Source organism: Pygocentrus nattereri, chromosome 30 (genome assembly GCF_015220715.1).
Source record: "Pygocentrus nattereri isolate fPygNat1 chromosome 30, fPygNat1.pri, whole genome shotgun sequence".
In the NCBI taxonomy this organism is placed as follows: Eukaryota; Metazoa; Chordata; class Actinopteri; order Characiformes; family Serrasalmidae; genus Pygocentrus; species Pygocentrus nattereri.
This window is the reverse complement of record NC_051240.1, coordinates 18,322,194-18,344,121: the sequence shown is the minus strand read 5'-3', so window position 1 is coordinate 18,344,121 and position 21,928 is coordinate 18,322,194. Positions and strand designations below refer to the sequence as shown.

The window sequence follows — 21,928 nt, the reverse complement described above, 5'->3', positions numbered from 1 at the left end:
ACCTGCTCCGTGGTGGTCACTCTTATTTATTGATGGGATGGAGGCAGGCGAGGCCAGCAGACAGGCTATGGTCAGTAAGTATAAAACTACAAAAGGCACCTACTGTATATGATCTGGCAACTCATGGTACATCTAAATGAGAAGGAAACCTCTTTCAGATTCAGATGAAATACATAATTGCTCTCATTCGTGGAATAGTGGTCTACGTGGGGGGCCGCGTATTTGGCTTTATAGTTAAACATGGATGGTTTTGGCAGAAATGACTGAGTGACAGGCAGACACAATCATGGCAGAGGGTAGATTTGTATCACGCCATCTCTACCTCGGCCTTATGGGGAACTGTTGGCAGCGTGTTGCCATGGCAGCAAGCGGTGGCACTAGCAGGAGACTGAGAAATAGTGAGATGCTGGCAGCAGGAAAGGAGGAGGACAAGAAAAAGGGGAAGGGGGAGAGACGTCTGGCTCAGAACACAGTGACAAAAAAAGGAACAGAACAGAACATGGAGACACTCTGAGCCTCAGAGAGAAAGTACAGGAACATCTAAAGGAAAAACAAGTACACTTCGTCATAAAGGGGCTGGAAATCATCTTGTTTGTTTGTTTATGCTTGATTACGCCGCTCCTGTTGAATGGGCTTGTGTAATAGCTGGTATAATTAGCTGCATCTCTACAGCCGGGTGAGCGGATGTATTAATGGCTTTGCTGTAGAGCCCCATGTTTATTCACAACCGCAGCTCAGAGGGATTTTCTCATACTGAGCAAAGTGCTTACATTTGCTGTCATAGCAAATGTCTTTTTTTTGTCATTTTTAATTGTTTTATGTAATTTGCCAGCCGCCTTTTTCAATGTGTTAACATTTCATGATGAATGGAAAACTTGTTTTCCTCAATTTTATTCTATTCTGTGCATTAACTTCTATTCAAAGTTAAGAAAGTTTTTTCCTTCTTCTGTACAGTTATAGGTGAAACTTAATGTTAGACATTTCTGACGTTTTTCAGTTTTTGACATAATCTGAAAATACCTGTTGCTCTTTACACTGTGTGTAAATTTCATGATGAATGGACCAAAAGAAGCGGCTCAAAAAAAAAAAGACTTGGAAAAAATTCTGGTTCCATTGACTTACATTGGAAGTAAAGTAGGTTTTTTTCCTTCTCCTGTAAAGTGACCATTTTGGAGATACAAGGTTTTGTTACAACAACAATGATATGTAAACTTTTTGTTTATATTCTGTTTATGGGAAACAATATATTTGGGACATTTTATCCCAAAAGCACATGTAAGAGTAGAAACCTACAGCTACTTTTAAATGGCTTTTAAAAATACAGAAATTGTTGTGTTGGTTATTTTGGGAAATGTCTACTGAACACATTGTGATACACAATCAACAATAGCAATCAGCTGTGTTTATCTCTGAAGGCCAAGCCCTGTTCTCTTCTCTGTCACTACAAAGACACAAGACAAAATTGATAGTGTGGCTTTATAGTCTATGAGTGTGTATTTGTGATTAAGTAGACTTAAAGTGAGGTCCAAAAGTCTGAGACCACCTTGAAAATCTGGGATGTTTTTGATTTATGTCTGGAAATAAATAACAGAAAGTTTTAGAATTTTGGTCAAAATGAAAACAAAGCAGTTCAAAAAGAAGCAAAATCAATAATAAATATTCAAGATTTGGCACAATTTCTAGGTTACAATTTAAATAAAACTAAACTTGATGACAGTGCCCATGTTAAGGCCTTTGTACAAAAAGTAAAAATTCTAAAAATTATCACTCAATTCTGTTTGGCCTTAAAATGAAAACAATACGAAAACACTGTATTTTATGTTTTACCAAAGGAATTTTTTTTGTAAAAATGCTTATTCCAAATATCATGCGACACATCCCAAATAAACTGGGACACGTGCATGTTTGTTACATCGCCTTTCCTTTTAACATCACTTATTAATCGTTTGAGGACTGAAGACTCAAACTGATCCAGTTCTGAAAGTGGACATTTTTAAAAACTTTCAGCTGTGCAACCATACAAGGCCTTTGTTGTTGTAGTTTGAGCTTTTTAAAGAATTTTGAAAATAATGCAACGCATGTTTTCACAGGTCTAGACTCCACCTGCACGCTCTAATCACACAGCCATGCTGTCGTAACACATGCACAACGTGGCTTTGTGTTGTCATGCTGAAATAAGCATAGGTGTCCCAGAAAAAGATGGTGTCTAAAAGGCTGTATTTGTCATTAATGTTACCTTACAGATGCACAACTGACCCTCCAAACCCACCTTATACCATAACAGATCCTGCCTTTTGAACTTTGGTTGTTTGGTTCTTTGACACAGAGAAAATGACGTCTATTACTTCCATAAATAATCTAAAAAGTTGAGACGTCAGACCACGAAAGATGTTTCGATTGTGCATTGCTTGATTCAGATGAGCTCAGGCCCAGAGAAGTCGGAGGCGTTTCTGAATGCTGTTGAATGGTTTCCACTGTGCACTGTACAGTCCAAACTTACATTTGTAGATGCAGCAATGATAAGTGTCTACTGACAACCTTATTTTTAAGTATTCTTGAGCCCATGTGGTGGTGCCCATCACAAAAGCACACCAGTTGTTAACACAGTGCCATCCGAGGGGTTGAAAGTCATGGGAACTTTGTCCTTTGTACAGACATTTCTCCAAATTCCCTGGATCTTTTAATAATATTCTGCACTGCAGAGAGTGAAATCCTTGCAATCTCTAGCTGAGGAATATTATTTTTAAACAGTTGGACTTCTTGCTAATGCATTTTTGCCAAAACAGCGAGCCTCAACCCATTCTTGCTCACTAAGGACTAGGCCTTTCCTGGATGCTCCTTTCCAGGCATAACCGAATCACCTGTTTAACATGTTTTTGAACATTTTATAAAGCTTCTAGTCTTAAACTGCTCATAACCAAATTATTTTGCAATATGTTGCAGGCATCAGTTTCATGACGAATATATATACATATATATAATAAATTACTGCCTTCTGTTTTATTTGCATTTTAAGATTAAGATTAAGATTAAGTGACCCTTATTAGTCCCACAACAGGGAAATTTCACCTCTGCATTTAACCCATCTGTGAAGTGAAACACCACATACACTCTAGAGAGCACACACACACTAGGGGGCAGTGAGCACACTTGCCCAGAGCGGTTTTAACTACTGTCCCAACATTCCAGGAACTGGGTTTATAATTTGTAGTAAAATAATGCAAAATAGAGGCATTTTCACTAGTGGTCTCAGACTTTTGGACCCCACTGACCATGAACATGTTACTGCATTGATACAACAGGTTTGAACAGGTAGGTTCAAAACTGGGGAGATGAGATGACCTGGCTGACTGATTGAAACAGGCAAGTCTTTATCTCTCTCTCCTTCAAGCACTGATATATCAGGGTTTATTTGCATGATTTTAAAAGTAGCCTCACTAAGTTATGAGCCAGGCTGTTGCTTTCCTCTTAAGGTGTCACTCACGTGGTCACGTTGATCTTTGGCGACACCTTGTGGCAGACAGTTGTATGCAGACCCAAATTTTACTGATTGGATATGAATCTAAGGCCCAATCCCATTTTACCCCCATCACTGAGCCCTTAGCCATCTGTTTTGCACGTTCACATCCAGGGATAGGGTATCTTTGTTGAGATAGAGGAGTAGGGTGAGGTGTTAGAGCTACATGGCCCTCCAAACTGAGGTTTTTCAGAGGTTCCAAACAGAGAGTTATGAGAAAAAAGAGAAACCGGTAAGACGGCTGCGCGCATGACCAAAGAAACACAAATGTAAATATTTTCTCCTTTAAATTATTTTAGTTTAATGTCATTTCAGTGTATTATGGTCGTTTTAAGATAACAGGCATAAAAAAATTGCTAATAGCATGGTTACGTCTCGGTAGCTACCAAGCTAACTTTCCAGTTCCACCTTAAATAGTCCAGCAGTTCTGACACCTGAAGTGCCAAAATGTAACTGCTACACCTTTTAAGGTGGAACTGGAAAATTAGAATAAGAAGCTGGTGGATATCTGACTTCAGCTTCATACCACTGAAGAATTAGGGGGGGGTGATAATAAATAACTGCCCCCCTCTTTGAAGGCGTATGATCCCTAAATGTAACTAAAGCCCAGCAGTGAGGAGCTGAACTTGCCCCTCCTCTGCTGTCCCTGCAGACGGGAAGGTCGCCTACAGAGCGGCGCTGGTAGCTGTTAATTAAGAGATGTTTTTTGGGGGAGGATTTCTTGTAATTTAAGGGTCCCATTTCGTAGGGCAAGATTTCAACCACTACCCCTTGTAACTCAGTTCCAAGGGGTTAGGGTGACACTCGAAATCTAGGGGTAGGGGTAAAATGAAAAAAATGAGACTAGGCCTAAGTTTCATATAAAGCCCTAAACTCCCTGGAATGCTATTTTACTGTGATACACTGCAATGTCTAATTCGGGCAAACAGAATAAGCCTTTTCTCAGATTAAAAACAGAACATTTTCTATATGCTTGCAGTTTTAGCCAGGAGAGGGCAGTTTAGAGCCATTTCTGAGGGACAGGCACTGACTAACACTTGACGTAGGAAGTCTGAATGGCTTGCTGAATCCAATGTTTTCTGACTTAGTCAGCCCTCAAAAACTCACTGGGTTGTCTTATATCACAGTTTGTGGGTTGGCACCTCAGAAACCCAGATGTATGAGCACAAGCACTGAAAAAAGTGAGCTTTTTAAAATATTTCCCCTTTAAGCAAAGAAATCCCAAGTCTGAGTTGGACTCTCCCCAAACTCTGGCTCTCAGTTCTCGCCTAAATGGCTAAAAATGAAAATGAAAATAATTTATAATCAATTGTTCACAATTGATTGTTGATGTTGTTCATGGTGAAACGTTGATGGTGAAACGTTGTTGATGGTGAAATGTTGTTGATGGTGAAACGTTGTTGATGTTGAAACGTTGTCGATGTTAAAATGGTGATGGTGAATATTTCATCTGGTAATTGTTTGACGCCCCCAACACTGCGGCTTGATGCATAAGCAAAAACAGTGCTAAGCGGCTGCATTGTGGGTTCATCTTTGATCAATATAATCACTGGAAAGTACAGTTTATTGAAGGTTGTGGCTGTAGTTGATCATCTTTCTTCATTTCATCCCAAAACTGAAGCTGCACTAATGAATCCACCTGCTGTTTGCTGATTCCGATGCCCCACTATGAAAGGAAACTGCAATGTCCTCATGACGCGTCCAAATCAAAACCAAACCTGATGAGTGCATCTCTATCCATCATCATATAAATGTAGCCCATCAAACCCCATCAGACAGATTCAGGGAACCTTTGGCCTACAAATAAATCAGCCTGTATCTGCTACATTTATTCTGTTTCTGCACAAATAAAAAAAAAAAAACAAGAGAATAAATTGTTAATTGTGGGAACTAATTATGAAAATGTACCAACAAATTATAGGAAGCATGTGCATGATTATAAGAAAATGAGAAAAGGAACTTTTCATCCTGGCACTAATTAAGAAATTGTAACCGCGAATAAAAGAAAATGTGTGTACAAATTGCAAAATGTTCCCTCAAAATATCTTTTAGTTTTACCCCCATCCCCTCAGGTGCTCTGTAGAAAGCTGCACATTCTTGCATCTTAAAAATGATTTTGCTCAAACGCCTTCATTTTGGACCCGCTCAGGAGCGCCCTCTAGTGTTTGACAAACCCAGGAAACATCACTAAGTGGCAGTTCTCCTCATTACTTCCCTGTTTATCACATGGAATGTGATATGGAATGGAAGGATTCCCAATGGTTGTAGCTGGTTAATGCATGCTGGGTATTGTAGTCAGAGAACATTGATGGACAAAAATGCAAAACCCCGGAGTCTGAGGGGTTGAATGCTGCAGATATAATATGCTATAGATTATATTACAGCGTTCACTGCTATTACAGCTTTCGCTCCCATCATGGTGCTTTATTAACCAGCTGCTGTTGGCCACACCTACAGCGTACATAAGCAAGGTTTTCTCTTAACACTTCTCTCCTAGCCTGATTCTGTCAGCCATCAGCTTTCGACTGACTCTTAGCCCCGCCTTCACAATAAGAGTCCTTGTCAGAATAGCCTGTAAATAGCTGTAGTAGAACCAGTAACCAGGCCCCTGGTTCACAGATTGAAAAATTAGGCCTATCTTTGTGCTGGTTTATATAAATCAGATTTTGGAAGGAATAAAGTAGTAAGTAGTAATAAAGTAATGTACTCATGGACTATGAAGTCAGTCATGTTCAGGTAAAATTTCTCCAGAAGATTTGCGAGCGCATGAAAGCAACATTTGAACCGAAAAGTTTCTGAGCAGAAAGTGTATCAGAAATGGTGACACGGCAACAACAAACAGCAGAAAACACAGTCTCATGCTCTTGTTTATTGAAAAAAAATTACAGTTTGACAAGAACAATATTACACTGTTCTAACGTTAAGAAAATAAATCTCTGACCGAATCTAAGAATTATGATCTCTTCACAAAGTGCTCCTTTTTCCATGTATAGGAAATGGCCGTAACTGACCTCAGTCTTCACATGGCTGCTGGTTTTCATAGAGTTCAGGTTATATGATCGAAGAAACCATGAGGCATGAAAAAGGAAGGAAAGAAGGAAAGAAAGACGCTCCAGACTGTGCTATAAACGTTCAATTTTCCTGACGCAGACTTTTATTGAGCAATAGAATGTCGACAAGCAGAATCTCTGTGTTTATTATTCTTCTCTGGAGTTTGAATGAGCGTTTATTGCCGATGTTGTCAGGTGTCACGTCACATTAGGGTAGGTACGGAGCAGCCAATGGGGAGCGGGTTTAGTGCTGCACGCGGCGGATAGACTGGATCTGATTGGTGTGCGCCTGGGTGCCAAAGTCGTTATAGTTTTTGTACTCGCCCTGACGTCTGTCTCTCTCGAAGATGTACTGGTATCCACGGTAACCGGGAAACTGGTAGCCCACCCACCTGTAGAAGGAAAAAGAGGACTCATTCCGGGGTCTCAACAGTGCCTCGCTCCCTAATGCCTAGCTACAAAGGGGTACTGTTACTAGGCCTCTCGAGTCGGTGTTACAGTCTAAGATGGCCTTCTCCAAAAATGAATGGAATGAATGGGAAATCACCGCTACAGCGTCCTGTGGTTAACAAAGTGGATCCAAACTCTGTAACTTTTATCCTACCAATATTTTTCTGAATTGTCTGAATTACCCCAAACAGCAAGAGAATAGTGGGCCACTGTTGGTCCAGCTGAACACAAAGCGACCCCACCCCTGACGCCCTCCCTCTGGCTTTTAGCTCAGGGCTTTCCGGGCAGCCCCCTAGTGGTTAGGCAGAGTATTAGATAAAATGACACTTTTAATCACTCACTTTTTCCACTCACAGGCCAATTTACTTATTTTTCTTTATTTTCTTTCTATCATCATCCTTTGCAAATCAGTTCAGTAAAACACAGCCGGTTATAAAGCTGTAGCCAATCTAGCACAGTGACAGCAACATTATCAACAAAATCATTTGATGTTAGGCCTAGTCCTTTTTTTTTTCCTTCAGTAGTGCGAGATCTGTGTTTATTTTCCCAAATAAAAAACATTTAAAATCTGTTTGAGGAACTAAAAACTAGTTAGAACTTGTGTGTAGGACAATATCTGGGTGGTCTGAGGGTGGATCGGCTGCGGCAAACAGTCAGTAAGGTGCCAATCATGAACGTATTCATAAGTCTGGAACCTTTTCGGGTACCACAGGGTGTGTTAATGGTGATTTTTGGGGGAAAAAAAACATAATTCGTTTTTTGTCATAGAGAAATTCAGCTTAGACCTGGAGTTACTAATATGGTCGCAATGCCAACTACAAAATGATGCACGACTTCAGGGGTCTATTAGGTACTTAATCGAAAAATGCCACTGGATCCTCTGAATTACGAGGACACGTAGCAGTCAAAACATGAACATTGCTACATACGGGCTACTAGCAAACTAATCAACTAAACTAAACTAACCTCCTGCATGCTGAAATGACATCACACTAAAGTAAGTCTTCTACTTCAGCACTATTATATACCAACAACATCTACTCAACCTGTGGGCTATAACTGCTAAAATGACCATATTACCACATTCGACAAAGCCTGGTTGTTTGTATAGTGTATTTTGGTGAGGTTGCCAGTCATATGATGTCACTTCAGTGCACAGCAGTGTAAGCTTGCATGTAGCAATGTTCATATTTGGACTTGTTAACAACCATGTAATTCAGAGGATCCAGTGATTTAGAAGGAAAAACATATGTTTGGCTTAACATGTTCAATAGGAGAAGACCAGCTGAGACCTGTAGCTCCTAATATGGGCCTGACTACAGAATGGCAGCATTGTGATTTCAGAGGTCTAAAGATTGGCACCATATCGGGACACACTGACCAAACATACTACAGCACCAACATTTAAATGCTTATACTTGAATATCCAGAAAAAGAACAGTCCAAAGGAAGCAGAGTAAACCAGGTGTGGCACCTCAACAATACACTTCTGTTCGTTTAGTGTGTGTACAGTGGTGTGTAGAGCAGCTTTTTGAAATACTGGGTTGACCTTAATGCCTAGAGAGCTATACTTTAAAAAAAGATGGTTCTTTAAAAGTCCTTTAATCAAGAAAATGTTTCTATATAGAACCACGAACACCCACAGAACCGTTTTGCATGACTAGAGCATGCTGCGCTTCGTGGAAGGGTTCTTCAGATTCATGAAGAGTGTGTTGTAGATGGTTCCAAATAGCACCAAAAAGGGATCAGCTATTATTACCATGTCAACCTTGTGACAATACAAGAGCCCTTTTTAGTACTATTTAGAACCGTTTTCTAAAAGGTTCTATATAGAAGCACATACAAGCCATTCTCCATCAGTCTGAAGAACTATTTCACCACGCAAATGACCCTTTAATCAAAAATTCCCTTTGCTAAAAAACCTTGAAGAGCCGTCCTTTTTAGGAGTGTACCTTGCTACCTTCTCAGTTGCTACCACCTACGATGGCTGCTGATATAAGCAGATCAAAATAGGATCGAATGCTTCGTTCATGACCACGTGAGAACTTCCAAATTGTAAAAATAGCCACCCAACTCATAATTCACACCCTGTGTAATGCAATAGTGTCACTTCCACCCACAGAGTAAGAAGTAATAGTGTGTTTCAAGCCTTTCGGCAGCGCTTTGAGGTGCTGTTTGTGTATAATGTTTATGATTTTGATAAATACAGAGGGATATGTGGAGAATTACAAGCATAAGCTGTTCTATGCAATTTAATTTAAACCATGCAGCTATACGCCCCCTTATCAGTGCTAATATTATCTGTGAATTGCAAATAGGCTATATCCACTTTAAACATACATGAAGCACGAACCAAACAACCCATAAACTCCAGACTTAAATCTCTTTTAAGGGCTCTGTATACGCCCCGGAAAACCCAAAAAGCTTTGAGACGAGAGGTGTTTAAGTCTGAGTTGGAAAAATAAATAAATAAATAAACAGCTTTACTGAAACACTGGGCCTGTGTCAAAACCCAGTCAGCCCCCTTGTTATGTACTGTTTACATCAGCAACTATTTATTTACGTGGCATCTTTTAAAACTGTACTTAAGTACATTTAACTAAGTAAACGTAACAGGCGACTTCCAATGCCAGGTGGCTCCACAAACTAAAGTGAACATTATTTGTAGTTCCCATCACTAGGCCACATTGTTAGAAATGTTTGAACAGATGGGGGGCATGATTACTTACGCTCCAGAGTTCACTTTAATGGAGGGGACCTCCTTACTGCACCAGCCCATGGCCTGGAGGGATGGGTAGTCATCACATATCTCAAACTTGCGTCCCTGGAGATCCTCACACTCGTACAGGGTCACCTTACTGTCGCTGTGGTTCTGCGTGGACGGTAAAAGGCCAGAGGTTATGCAGAAGAAATAGTAAGTCTAACTGATTAAATTGATTCAAATCTCGCATAACAAAAAAAATGAACACAAGTGGAAAAGTGCCGGATTACAAAATGCATGTGTGACCTACAGCGATCAGGCATAACATTATGACCACCTCCTTGTTTCTGCGCTCACTGTCCACTTTATCAGCTCCACTTACTGTATAGCTGCACTTTGTAGTTTTACAGTTACAGACTGTAGTCCATCTGTTTCTCTGATACTCTGTTAGCTGCCCACAGAACACTTGATATTTTTGGTTGGTGGACAATTCTCAGTCCACTCAGACCAGCACAACACACACTAACACACCACCACCACGTCAGTGTTACTGCAGTGCTGAGAATGATCCACCACCCAAACAGTACCTGCTCTGTGAGGGTCCATGGGGGTCCTGACCACTGAAGAACAGGGTAACAGAGTATCAGAGAAACAGATGGACTACAGTCTGTAACTGTAGAACTACAAGGTGCAGCTATACAGTAAGTGGAGCTGATAAACTGGACAGTGAGCGTAGAAACAAGGAGGGGCTCATAATGTTATGCCTGATCGGTGTTTAAGTGTAATTATGTATTATTATGTATTATGTAAACATTGTTTAACATCGGGAGACAATAACATACAGTACTGTGCCAAAGTCTTTTCTTCCACTGTGAGTAAAAAACTCAATGCTAAGGGTCTGAAAGGATCTAAAGCTGTTGCCAAGAACAAAAAAAACAAGAAAATTTGCACATTTGGGATTATTTGGATCACGAGAAGCAAAAAATGCAACCAACTTGTAAGACTGAACTTTGGGGGTGTGGAAAAATATCCCTGCAGATTTCTTTGAAAAACTGAGAGCAAATCTTTTCGAAAGAATGGAAGCTGTAAAAAAAAAGGCAAAGAGTGGAAACACTAAATACCCAAAAAAAGAATGACATTATATGTAGTTGTTGAGGCTTTTGTATAATTCTGTTAATTATATTGCCTCTTTCTGTTAATTATATTGCCTTTTTCTAAAGCTGAAAAATGAATGACTTTTTGGACACACAATTAAATAATTGAAGGGTGGTCTCTGACTTTTGCACAGGACTGTAGCTGGATAGTGGTGTACTGAGCGGGACAGTGTGAGAGTAACTCTTACAGCGCACTTGACTGGTCTGAAGGAGAGCAGGTGCTCAGTGCGGTAGCCGCTGTTGCCGCTCCAGGCCTGGTAACAGGGATAGTCTCCCTTTTCCAGGATAAACTGCTGGCCCTGGTACTCGGGATACTCATAACCCACCCAGCTGGAGAGAGGCAGAGAGGAACAATGCCATTGTTTCACAAGCATCAACGCTGAGATCTGTAGCATATTGATAATAATACAGACAATAATTTTCCCTGTACAAACACACTTACAATGGAAACCATCAGGCTGTTGAGTTTTTCAGTCAACATTTACCCAAAACACACATTTTGGTGTTGCTCACGTGCTCAAAAGAATGGCTTTTCTAGGCCATTCTCTCATGTCTGCCTTATCCTAAGCCTTGTATTGTCAGATTGTTACAAATTTTTTACATCAAAAACATTTAATCGCAGAACTCAGCAACTGTCAAATGACTTCTTTTATGAGTGTGTATCACAACAGTGGCTTTCTGTTCTTTCCTAATTACAGAGAAACATGTTAAAATGACTGTCCACTCATCTGATACACATGCAGATAGATAGAGGAGCTTCTGCGTAATTCAATTGTTAAGATATAAACAAGTTCAGAGTGGTTTGATGTGAAATACTCCGTTATGGAGAGATGTACTGAATCAGAGCTGTTCACAGTGGCGGTGATAGGAACCAGATGTCTAAGCTCACTCACAGGAAGTTATTACATGAAATGGTTATGAATATGCTGCGTCATGCCTGACAGGATCTCATAAGGCATAATGGTCTCCAAAGAAAAACATTTTTTCAGATTTAGAACCATCATGTTTGGCATTACATATAAACTATATATAATATATTGTAGTGTAGTGGGTAACACCTTCTGTGCTGTAGACTGGGGTTCAATTCCCCGCCTGGGTAAGCACCTTACACTATACCAATAAGAGTCCTTGGGCAAGACTCCTAACACCACCTTGGCCTAGCTGTGTAAAATAATCAAATTGTAAGTCGCTCTGGATAAGAGCGTCAGCCGAATGCCATAAATGTAAATATAAAACCCAGACGACACATATACGTTCACAGGTCATATTGGATAATAAATAAAATGCCTATGTTTCTGTTGTAGACGCCTGGTTCCTATCAGCACCACTGTAAAGAAGTCTGTATTATGCTTCTCTACAATGCACCATTTCACATTAAAACAGTCTGAGTGACTTTGTTTACGTCTTCATGGCTGAATAACGCAGTGTTTTTTAAAATATCCATTAAAATCCCAGCTTCCACAGAGACACACTTACGGGCCGTTCTCGACCTTGATGGAGCGGATCTTCTGGAAGCCCCTCTCCAGGATGTTGGGGCACTCTAGCATGAATTCGCAGCGTTTACCGTGGAAGTGCTCCTCCTCCCACACGGTGATCCTGAACTGACCCCTCTGCTCCATCTGCTCTCGTTGGTTCATCATGGCCGCTTGTCTGCTCTCTCCAGCTGTGAGGAAGATGAGAGAAGCTGTGAGACCACCACTAACTAATACTATGACTCGACTTTAAATAGGAATCGAATAGGCCTCCAGTATGTTGTTACAATGAAATCATACATGTAGCCAAGGTCATTGGTATGAAGAGCTCTTGTGTTTGATTCATTATGTTATGCTCATTGGTCTGCTCTGCACTGCCTCATAAAAGGCTTGTTATTTAGCCAATTAGTTGGTTTCGGTGTGAAGGAACCACCAAAATATGGAGAGTAGAGTGATTCTTATCAGTGGTCAGTTATCACAGAAGCCAATAGGCAGTTGCTTCAAATTTGCCCATTGGCATCTGCCATGAATATGGTTTGAGTCAATGAGTTCGTCAGTGATTGTCTATGGTAATCGACCATATGCTACAAGCGCAGCAGACAGAGATTGGAATGAAAAATGCAGAAGAATTCCTTTAATAAGGAATCATCAACTGTAATCAAGCCCCTTGAGCCTAAACAGAAGAAAGTCTCGTCCACTCTGGCCGAAGAAACCCAAAGGTGAATGGTAATCTGGCCTGACTGGGGCTTCTTGTATCCCAGGATGGATAGAGCAACTTGCATGTATTCTAGCGTCAAAGATGTGCAACATTGGGCAAGCTCATGATTCTCCAAAGGCCTGTGTTAGAAACTGGCACTCAGTCCATGACAGGATCCGCAAGGCCTCCACATCCCTGCACTGGTAATCATCCAGGCTTATTTTCTGTCCCTTAGAAACTCCATGTGGGTGTATATTGTATACTTTTCCACGGGGGCCATCCAGAAGCTTGAGTGAGAGGTTGGTGCTGGTTTTGGGGGCTAGCAAGGAGGAAGCTCGATACTCACGTGCCGAATTGGGAGAGATGTGGCGTGATCTATGTCGGGGTCCATCCCACCAAGAGGGGTTTATATAGCCACTGTTGCCGTAGTTACTGCAGAATGTGCAGCGGGATTGCCTGCTCAGCAGCACGGGTCAAAAGAGAGCATAAGTCCTGTTATTGTTCATCGCGGCCTTCATTGCTCTGACTCATCGAAAACACCCCCCCTCCCATATAGATACACACACATCACACCCCACCCTCTCTCCCCGAACCCAGTCTCCTCTCAATGTCCCCACTAGGTTCAGGAACACTGGTCAGTGTGAGCTACCTAGATAAATGAATTGCACTTATTATAAAAAAGGTGCCAGAGAGGGTTCTTTGGGGTAAGGCCATAGAACAGCACACTTTTGCCTCCCTCAAGAACCTTTTAACTGATGTTCTATGAACACAGCCAAGTGAAAGGTTCTTTAAATGATCTAAAAGTGGTTCTTTTATGGAAAAAAGTTTTAAGAATTTTATTCTCACAGCTGGGTTTAGCTTCAAGTCTGGTTTTCCCCCTAAATTTACCTCCGGATTACTCTCCGTCTTTTCCTCTGTTCATCATTTCATACACAGTCTTCATTCTCATTACTTTCCATCTGGACGAAAAAGCTAATTTAGAGAAACTTTGTTAGCACTAACCACAGTTGCTTTTCATGCTACCTCCTGTGAGAACACATGTTCCGGTCAAATGTTTCTGAAAAACAGCACACTCTCCGAACTTCAGGAAAATGTAGTGTCATTATTACGGACGTGCACAATGGGAGTCGATGGTTCTGTGGCCTTTTCTGCCCTACAACAAACTGACTGCTGCTGACGGTCATGTGATACTCTTGTTTTCAGATTTAGGTTATATAAGACATGGAGAACGTGTCATTATTATTCTATGTACTTTGTAAAAACCTTTAAGTTCAAGAGGTTTATAGTCATATGCACAGCAGAAACAGGCAGTTACACTGTACAATGAAATTCTTACTTTGCTGTTCACCAAATATAATCTTAGAATTAAAAATTAGAAAAGAATAGAAAATATAAGAATAACCCTAAAAACAATTGTAAAAAAATAAAAAGTAAAAAAGTGAAAAGTAAAATAGTAAAAAAAAGTTTAAAAAAATAAAAGTTCAAAAGTTCAAAAATGTAAAAAAGTACAGTTATAACATGTAAAAAAAGTACAGTTAGACACTTTAACCATATATGATGTATAAATCCACATAGCAATTCAGATTTAAAGTGCCCAACTCTTTTTTCCCCCTGAGGTTTCCTTTTGTGGACATTTATATGTATTTATGCATCAAAAAAACAGAATTAATTCTTTATGTAACCATTTCCTAGCCTCTCTTTATCCATTAGAATTAAAGAGCTTGTTTTTGTTATGGTGACTTTAAGAGTGATTTATGTAATTGACCTTGGTTCTGCTTCCCAGTATTGTGCCTAGAAGCAAGGTGTGAAATACCTTCTAATTAACCAGGACCCTCTAATTAACCTCTTAGGGAATAATAGACACTCAAATACAAATTCGGGGGAAGCTCATTGTTTAGGCTGTTTCTCCCACAAAACAGTGAGCTTCTGTCTTTGATATTCCTAACTAATTAGTGATGCAGCACAGGTCTGCCTCAGAGTATTGTACAGAGTATTAACACAGAGTTACAAATTGGTTCACTCAGTTGGTCCATAGCCTAGCACCTCCCGGCCAATGCATAGTGCATCGTTTGGGGCAGTTGTGGGCTGGTGGGGCAGTCGTCTGCTGGAGGTTAGGGAACTGGCCCTGTGACCAGAAGGTTGACGGTTCGATCCCCAGCACCGACCGCTCATGACTGAGGTGTCCTTGAGCAAGACACCTAACCCCCAATTGCTCCCTGGTTGCCATGCATAGGGCTGCCCACTGCTCTGGCCAAGTGTGCTCGCTGCCCCCTAATGTGTGTTTCACTTCACGGATGGGTTAACTGTTAAACCAATGAGCGCTGCTATGGCAAGTGAGTTAGCAGCACACCAATGCTGGAGAAGCCATCCAACATGGGACCCCCCAAATACCTGGACGTATTCTGCACACCGCCTAGAGGTCTGCACAGGCACGAAGTCCACAGCCGATTCATTCCTCTGATTTTGCGAGCCAGCCTGCTCCGACCCAAATAGGCCTCACTTGCACTGCTAAGTATTAAACCTGAACCCACCCTGAACCAAACATGCTCACTCTTTTTTGTTGTTGGTCTCTACATTGTGTGTAAATTTCATGATGAATGGACCAAAAGAAATGACTTCTGGTTCCATTGACTTGCATTAAAAGTAAAGTATGTTTTTAACTTCTCCTGTAAAGTTACCATTTTTGGAGATGTGAGGTTTTGTTCTGACAGCAGCGATATGCTGTTTTTGTTTTTGATCAGCATAATGACATCCATTGCTGCTGACTGGCGTACCAGCATCCAAAGCACAGCATATGCTAGTTTTGCTGGTTTTTCTAGCAGCGATGTAGCCTTTAGCATGCTAACTACCCAGCTAGCAGAGGAAAGTGAAGTTGTAGCAGTGTTTAATAGATGGAACAGTTTGCTACCTACAGCCTAGCAAATCAAATGTCAGGGCTTAGAAAAAGTTTTAACTGCCATTTTTGGGTGTGAATAGGAGAATGTTTCAGGTCGCAATGATTTCTGGGCAAGTTCTGCTACCAAAGCCAACACTAGTGTTCACTTAATCCCTCGGCCTTCTCAGCACTTTTCTAATAAACTTCACTTGAGTTAATTAATTAAGAGAACGGTCATTAAGATGGCACCGGGAGGCCCCGATGAGGCTAAGTGGACGAGGGCTTGTGAAACTGTCAGTGAATATTGGCGCGTTACACACTACAGTCCCCAGAGTGCACTGCAATGTAATGTGCACTTGTGACTCTTTTACCCCAACAATAATCTATGGGACAGCGGCTACACCTCAATTCTACACCAGTCCTATCACCAAACACACTAACAGCAGTTTAGCCAATACACACACACATTTTCTAAGCCGCTTCTCCCTCTGGGTCACGGGGAAATGGATTAAATTCCGTATTTCAGTGGATTTACCTTGCTTGACATCATGTGGTTTGATGCTCTGTAGCAGCCGTTTAGTAAAATGCATTTTTCGTTAAAAATGTCTCTGGTGTTGCCTTTATCGTGTGTAACACCGATGACGATCGGTTACACCAGTGACTCCTATGGAGAGATAGAACGGTGGACGTTTCTGTAGAACGACCCACACACTATATTAAACTCTTTTATTTTCACCAAAGGAAGGGAGATTGGGTTTTCTGTTCTGTGGGCCCTTTAAAATTTTTCATTTGAGCTTCCTTGCCGGTCTTAGTCACTTTGAACTACTCTTTGCACCTCTGCTGGCATCTAGAGTCAGCTGTGGGAACAGCAACCACTTCTATTGATGTGAATTGAGGAAGGAAGCTTTCTCAGCCATTTACATGCGACGTTTCATTCAAGTGGAGAGTAACGTTCAGTCTAAGCCTTGCTTCTTTGATTAAAAGCTTATTTTAAAACAATCGCAACTGACGTAATATATAGACTATATATATATATATATATATATATATATATATATATATATATATATATATATATGTATATATATATATATATATATATATATAGACTAATGTTAGAGCAATAATATAGAGCATTGCTAACAGTGCAGAAGACTTGACAGGAAAGGTGGGTGTGAGAGCTGAAAGCATCCATTTTTGCGGTAGAGTTGTGAGGAAGTAGGGATGTCAGGGTGTTCACATCAGTGCATCACTTTAGCTTCCATTTCATAGGGAAATGAGTCCATTTACATCACACACTCACATAGACAAGATAACCATTCAAAGCAGCTCTGTAGGGCAGCCATGAGCAGCTCGCTTGCAGATTGCCTTTACTAAAGAACCCTTGAAGAGCCATCTTTTTAAAACGTGTAGTACTATTATGATTATGATTCATAAACTCATAGCAGTCGGTTCTTCTGCCATTCATTCACATCACTCATTGAGAAACCAAGCCTGACACAGGAAGTGAGGGCCATTACTCTCGCTGGCTCTCGTTTAGTCCTGGAGCAGCAGCTGCTTGGGCAGCTACCAAATCATCACCTGCTCCCTCCCGCCCGACCCTTTCAAAGCATACGCAGAGCAAACAGCCCATGTTTACACATCTGCCTCCTCGCCTGCTGTCTTCTGGACATTGTGCCTTGCTGCTGCGCACATGTGTGTGTACGTGTGCATGAGTGCATGTATGCATGTGGGCGTGTTGGGGCGCTGTTTAGCAACTCCATCCCTGCCATGGTAACAGATGTCATTTCGCTCCACTGTCTCTGCTTCTATGTCCTGCCTGTCTGTCCAACTGTCCAGCTGCTCTCTCTGACCAGCAGCAGAGCCATGCAATGAGGTGCTAACGCTGAAACAATGTGCTGTGGCTTCACTAGGTTCTTACGGGCCCTATTGCCCTAAAAACAAAGACAGATAAATGGACCCCAACATGAAAGTGACCTTCAGTGAATAAAAAAAGACACGCAATTTGCTTGTTTACTTGCCGTTTCTATGTCTCATCAAGTTGGTGCTGTAATGCAGGACAGTGGTCGAGGGGCCATATCTTAAGTCCTGTAGGGATATTTTTCAATACCTCCAAAGTTCAGTCTTGGAAGTTGGTTGCACTTGTGCTCAGTGACGACTTCTTGACATCTACGCAACCTTTCAGCCCCATTGCATTGAGTTGTCTTCTCACAGTGGGAGGATGGACAGAAATCCCCATGGATATTTTCAGATCTGAGCTGGATTTTCTCTCTCTCTCTCTCTCTCTCTCTCTCTGTCTCTCTCTCTCTCTCTCTGTTCATCTGATGGCAACAGTTCGGTTTTTGCATGATTGTTAGACCCATTTTCTTTATGTCTTTTAATAACTTTTCTGCCTTCTGACTGGCTGCCCTTTATAGTGGTTCATTCAACAAGGAGATGAACGCACTTTACCTTTATCTCTGCCATGAATGGGTGTGGATTAACGGCTGGAGACTGAATACATAGATGTATGTAAATGTGTTGGTTTTTGTGACATCACAATACCAGCTCATTCAAAATGGTATTTTTTTGCAGCTTAATTTACATTTATGGACTGGACACTGGATGCTACTTGAAACTATCTTGAAACTAGCCTAACAGTAAACATTCAACAAAACCTGACTGAAAAATCGATGTTCCAGTGTTATGGGCCCTTTATCATGGCTTTGTTGTGGCTAGCCAGGAGTTAAGGGTGTAAATAATGTAAGGGGGTTTATCAAGTGTTCTTTACTAAAGACAGTCGTGGTACATGGACAACTCTACGAACCATTTGAATGTTTCAGTATTTATTTACATGGTTCAGTGGTTCTTCACAATGACTGTGCATCTGTTTGTGTTTCTTTAAAGAAGTTGTTATAAAATGGTTCTAAAGCAAGTCTTGATGAGTCAAAACCATGCATGTCATTACAACAAACACAGATATACAGACAGGAAAACATGAACTAAGAATTTCTTGTTTTTAGTAAAACTCAATTGCAAAAAAGTTGGGAAAGTAGGAAAAATGTCAATAAAAACAGACGGCAAAGACTTGCAAATCTAGTTTGAACTGTATTCAATTGAAAACAATACAAACACAAGATATTTAAAGTTTGAACTAATTAACTGTATATATATGTGTGTGTGTGTGTGTGTGTGTGTGTGCGTGTGTGTGTGTGTGTGTGTGTGTGTGTGTGTCTGTCTGTCTGTGTTGGACCTTGTATGGTCATTTTTGTCATTTTTTCAGTTTTTGACATAATTTGAAAATGCACATGGGCCTTTACATTGTTTCAGAATTTCATGACGAACAGACCAAAAGAAACGACCTAAAATTACTCGGAAAGACGTCCGGTTCCATTGACTTACATTAAAAGTAAAGTATGTTTTTTCCTTCTCCTGTAAAGTTGCCATTTTGAAGATACAAAGTTTTTTTCCAACAACAGTGAATATTTCTGTATGTATATATATACACATATAAAGTCAGTACTTATTGTATTAATATTGTTTGCATTTATTCTAAAGTTTGTGTTTCTGAGAAAATAATTATATTACTCAATTATCAATAGGGCACCACCCAGTGATGGAGGGTATCACCCCAATGATATAAATACAGTAAAAAAAATGTTATGTAATTGAGTGTTATATGTTTATTTGACTCATATTTATGGTACTCTATGATTGTTTATTTTTTTAATTATGTTTATGAATTGTGCCATATTTTATTTGATATATTTATATACATATTTTATTTCATATATTTTATGCTGACACCACACACGCGGTCTTGTGTCCAGCATTTTTATTTTATTGTTCTTTTCTAGCACATTAGGTTATGAAATGCTACAATCACATTATTCATACCCTGAGGGACAGGAAATGTTCCTGCACAGCACCTATTTTTGAGTTTATTGCCTTTTTTTCTGTGTTAAAAGGGAGTTAACCTTGATGGAAAGAAGCGAGTTCAAACCAAATGATACCCTGAACTTAAACCCTTAAATAAAGTCCTCATGAGAGTTCTGTCTTCATAGACTTACAGTGTACAACCTAGTATTACTCACTCACAACTACTGCTATAGTGTCACAAACACTGGGCCCGCATCTACATCCCTGTGTTATCAGGAAGGTGGAGGAAAAGCGGCTGGCGTGAGTGACGCATGGTCTTCAGTGCTGATCACTCTTCTAAATGTTGCTCTGCGGCTGAACGCAGAGTAATTTAACACACGTCCTACACACACACACACACACACACACACACAACAGTTAACCCCATTTCACTGCCAAATTCGCCCATTTGCATCCCATAGGGAGATTCCATCTGACATGCAAATGGCAGAAGTAAAAGAGGCTCAGTGTAGAAGAGGACAAAGGATTTTAACAAAAAACTGCGAAAGGTGAAACGTGGCTTTTCTTTACTCTTAAATGCTTATATGTCGACTTTTATTGCCTAATTGCTATTACACAGGCCTGTAGTTACAGGTACCTGTGTGCATCCTATGTTATGATGGACATTCTTCGTTATAACGACGCAGCATGCCTCACACTTTCATTGATTATAAACTTATAAACACTGAGAATTGTTCACCTTGTGTTCCACAAACGTCTCCTTTCCTCTACATCCCAGGCAGCAGTTTGAATAGTGAGTGGACGGGGAAATTACCTGCACCACATGTTCATCGTTACTATGGCAACTAATCCTAGACTGAGCATGTGCAAAAAAAAAAAAAAAGGCTCTGACAGCTCAAAACTGGGCAGGCAGCATCTGTTTTACCAACACATGTGACTTATTGTGCATCTAAATCTAAACGTCCCTTTAAGTTGACCTATCCGTATATGGATCTGACCTCAAGACCGTCCAGAGCCCGTTTGATGATGCTGGACTCGGGCATGAGAGGGATGTAGAATAACACGGTTTGCATATGTCATTGGTTTAACGTCATAAAGGTCTTTTAGTAAAACACATGGCCACCAGAGCCACTTTAGTGACAAGGGACAATCAATAGCCTAAAGCAAGACAGCCTCATTGAGCAAACTTCTGATCTAATAAAGGCAAGTCAATTAAACATCTGCTCCAAACAATGATATTGCTGCTTTCTGGCAAAGTGGATTTTGGATTATTCATGATGCTCAGCCTGCGCCCTCAATACAGCGTGGGTCCTTTCTGTGTCACACAAATAGGACGTCCAGAAAAACCTGTGTGTGTGCGCTGAGGATGACGTGAGACATAATAAGAGATCGCAAACATGGGCTGAGAAAGTGAACAGGTGTGCTTGTGCGTGGAGTGTGTGTGCACTGTGCACTGAATGGTGATTTATTTGAATCAATTTGACTTCAGAGATATGGACTCCATGGCTACGGAGCACTCAGACCAAGACCCAGTACAGGTCTAAGTGCCCTGGGCAGATGGCCTGTCTGATGGGAAAGTGTTGAGGCTGGGCTTCAGTAGTTAATAGTTTACCTCTCTGCCTATTAACGCAGTTTACACATTAGTTTCCCTGCACCCACAAACTCCACTCCGACTCGCCCGTTGCCACGGCAACGCTAGGCCTCTGCACTTACTGATCTTAACGTGCGAAGTCGGCACGCACAGCGCCCGCAGACGAACATCAATGATGCATTTCAACTTGAATATTGAAGACCCTTCCAAAGTCCACAGGGGCTTCTTACAGGTTATTATGCAGTTCAGTTCATTCTCGGCGAAACGGGAGTCGGGTAAAGAGTGAGAAGGTCCAAAATCTCATTTCATTTTTTTCACTTTTTTTATTTCTGTACACCATTTGAAAATGCCTTCTGCATGACTTTTACATTTCGTGAACATTTGATCAATATCAGACTGATAAAATGCCACAAAATCTGATGGAAGTAAAACTGGGAGTTAAAAATAAGAACTTTGAATTCACCATTTTAGAGACACAAGGTTTTGTCACGACAGCGACGATGTGCCTCTGTGGCGTCTCAGGCCTTGAAGTATCTGCACTGTAAAATGTACTGTTTAACACC

At 40.8% G+C, this 21,928-nt stretch overlaps 1 protein-coding gene across 1 annotated transcript; it reads right to left on the bottom strand.

Annotated features, from left to right (window-relative positions):
• Positions 1-6,648: 6,648 nt before the first annotated feature.
• cryba2a (crystallin, beta A2a) lies at positions 6,649-13,428 on the bottom strand. The gene is made up of 5 exons (XM_017715232.1): positions 13,388-13,428; positions 12,349-12,535; positions 11,061-11,202; positions 9,747-9,889; positions 6,649-6,959 (listed from the first exon to the last, which is right to left on the bottom strand). Exons 2-5 carry the CDS (start codon positions 12,510-12,512, stop codon positions 6,812-6,814), a joined length of 597 nt encoding a protein of 198 aa, XP_017570721.1. The 5' UTR covers positions 12,513-12,535; positions 13,388-13,428; the 3' UTR covers positions 6,649-6,811.
• Between the last annotated feature and the right edge of the window lie 8,500 nt (positions 13,429-21,928).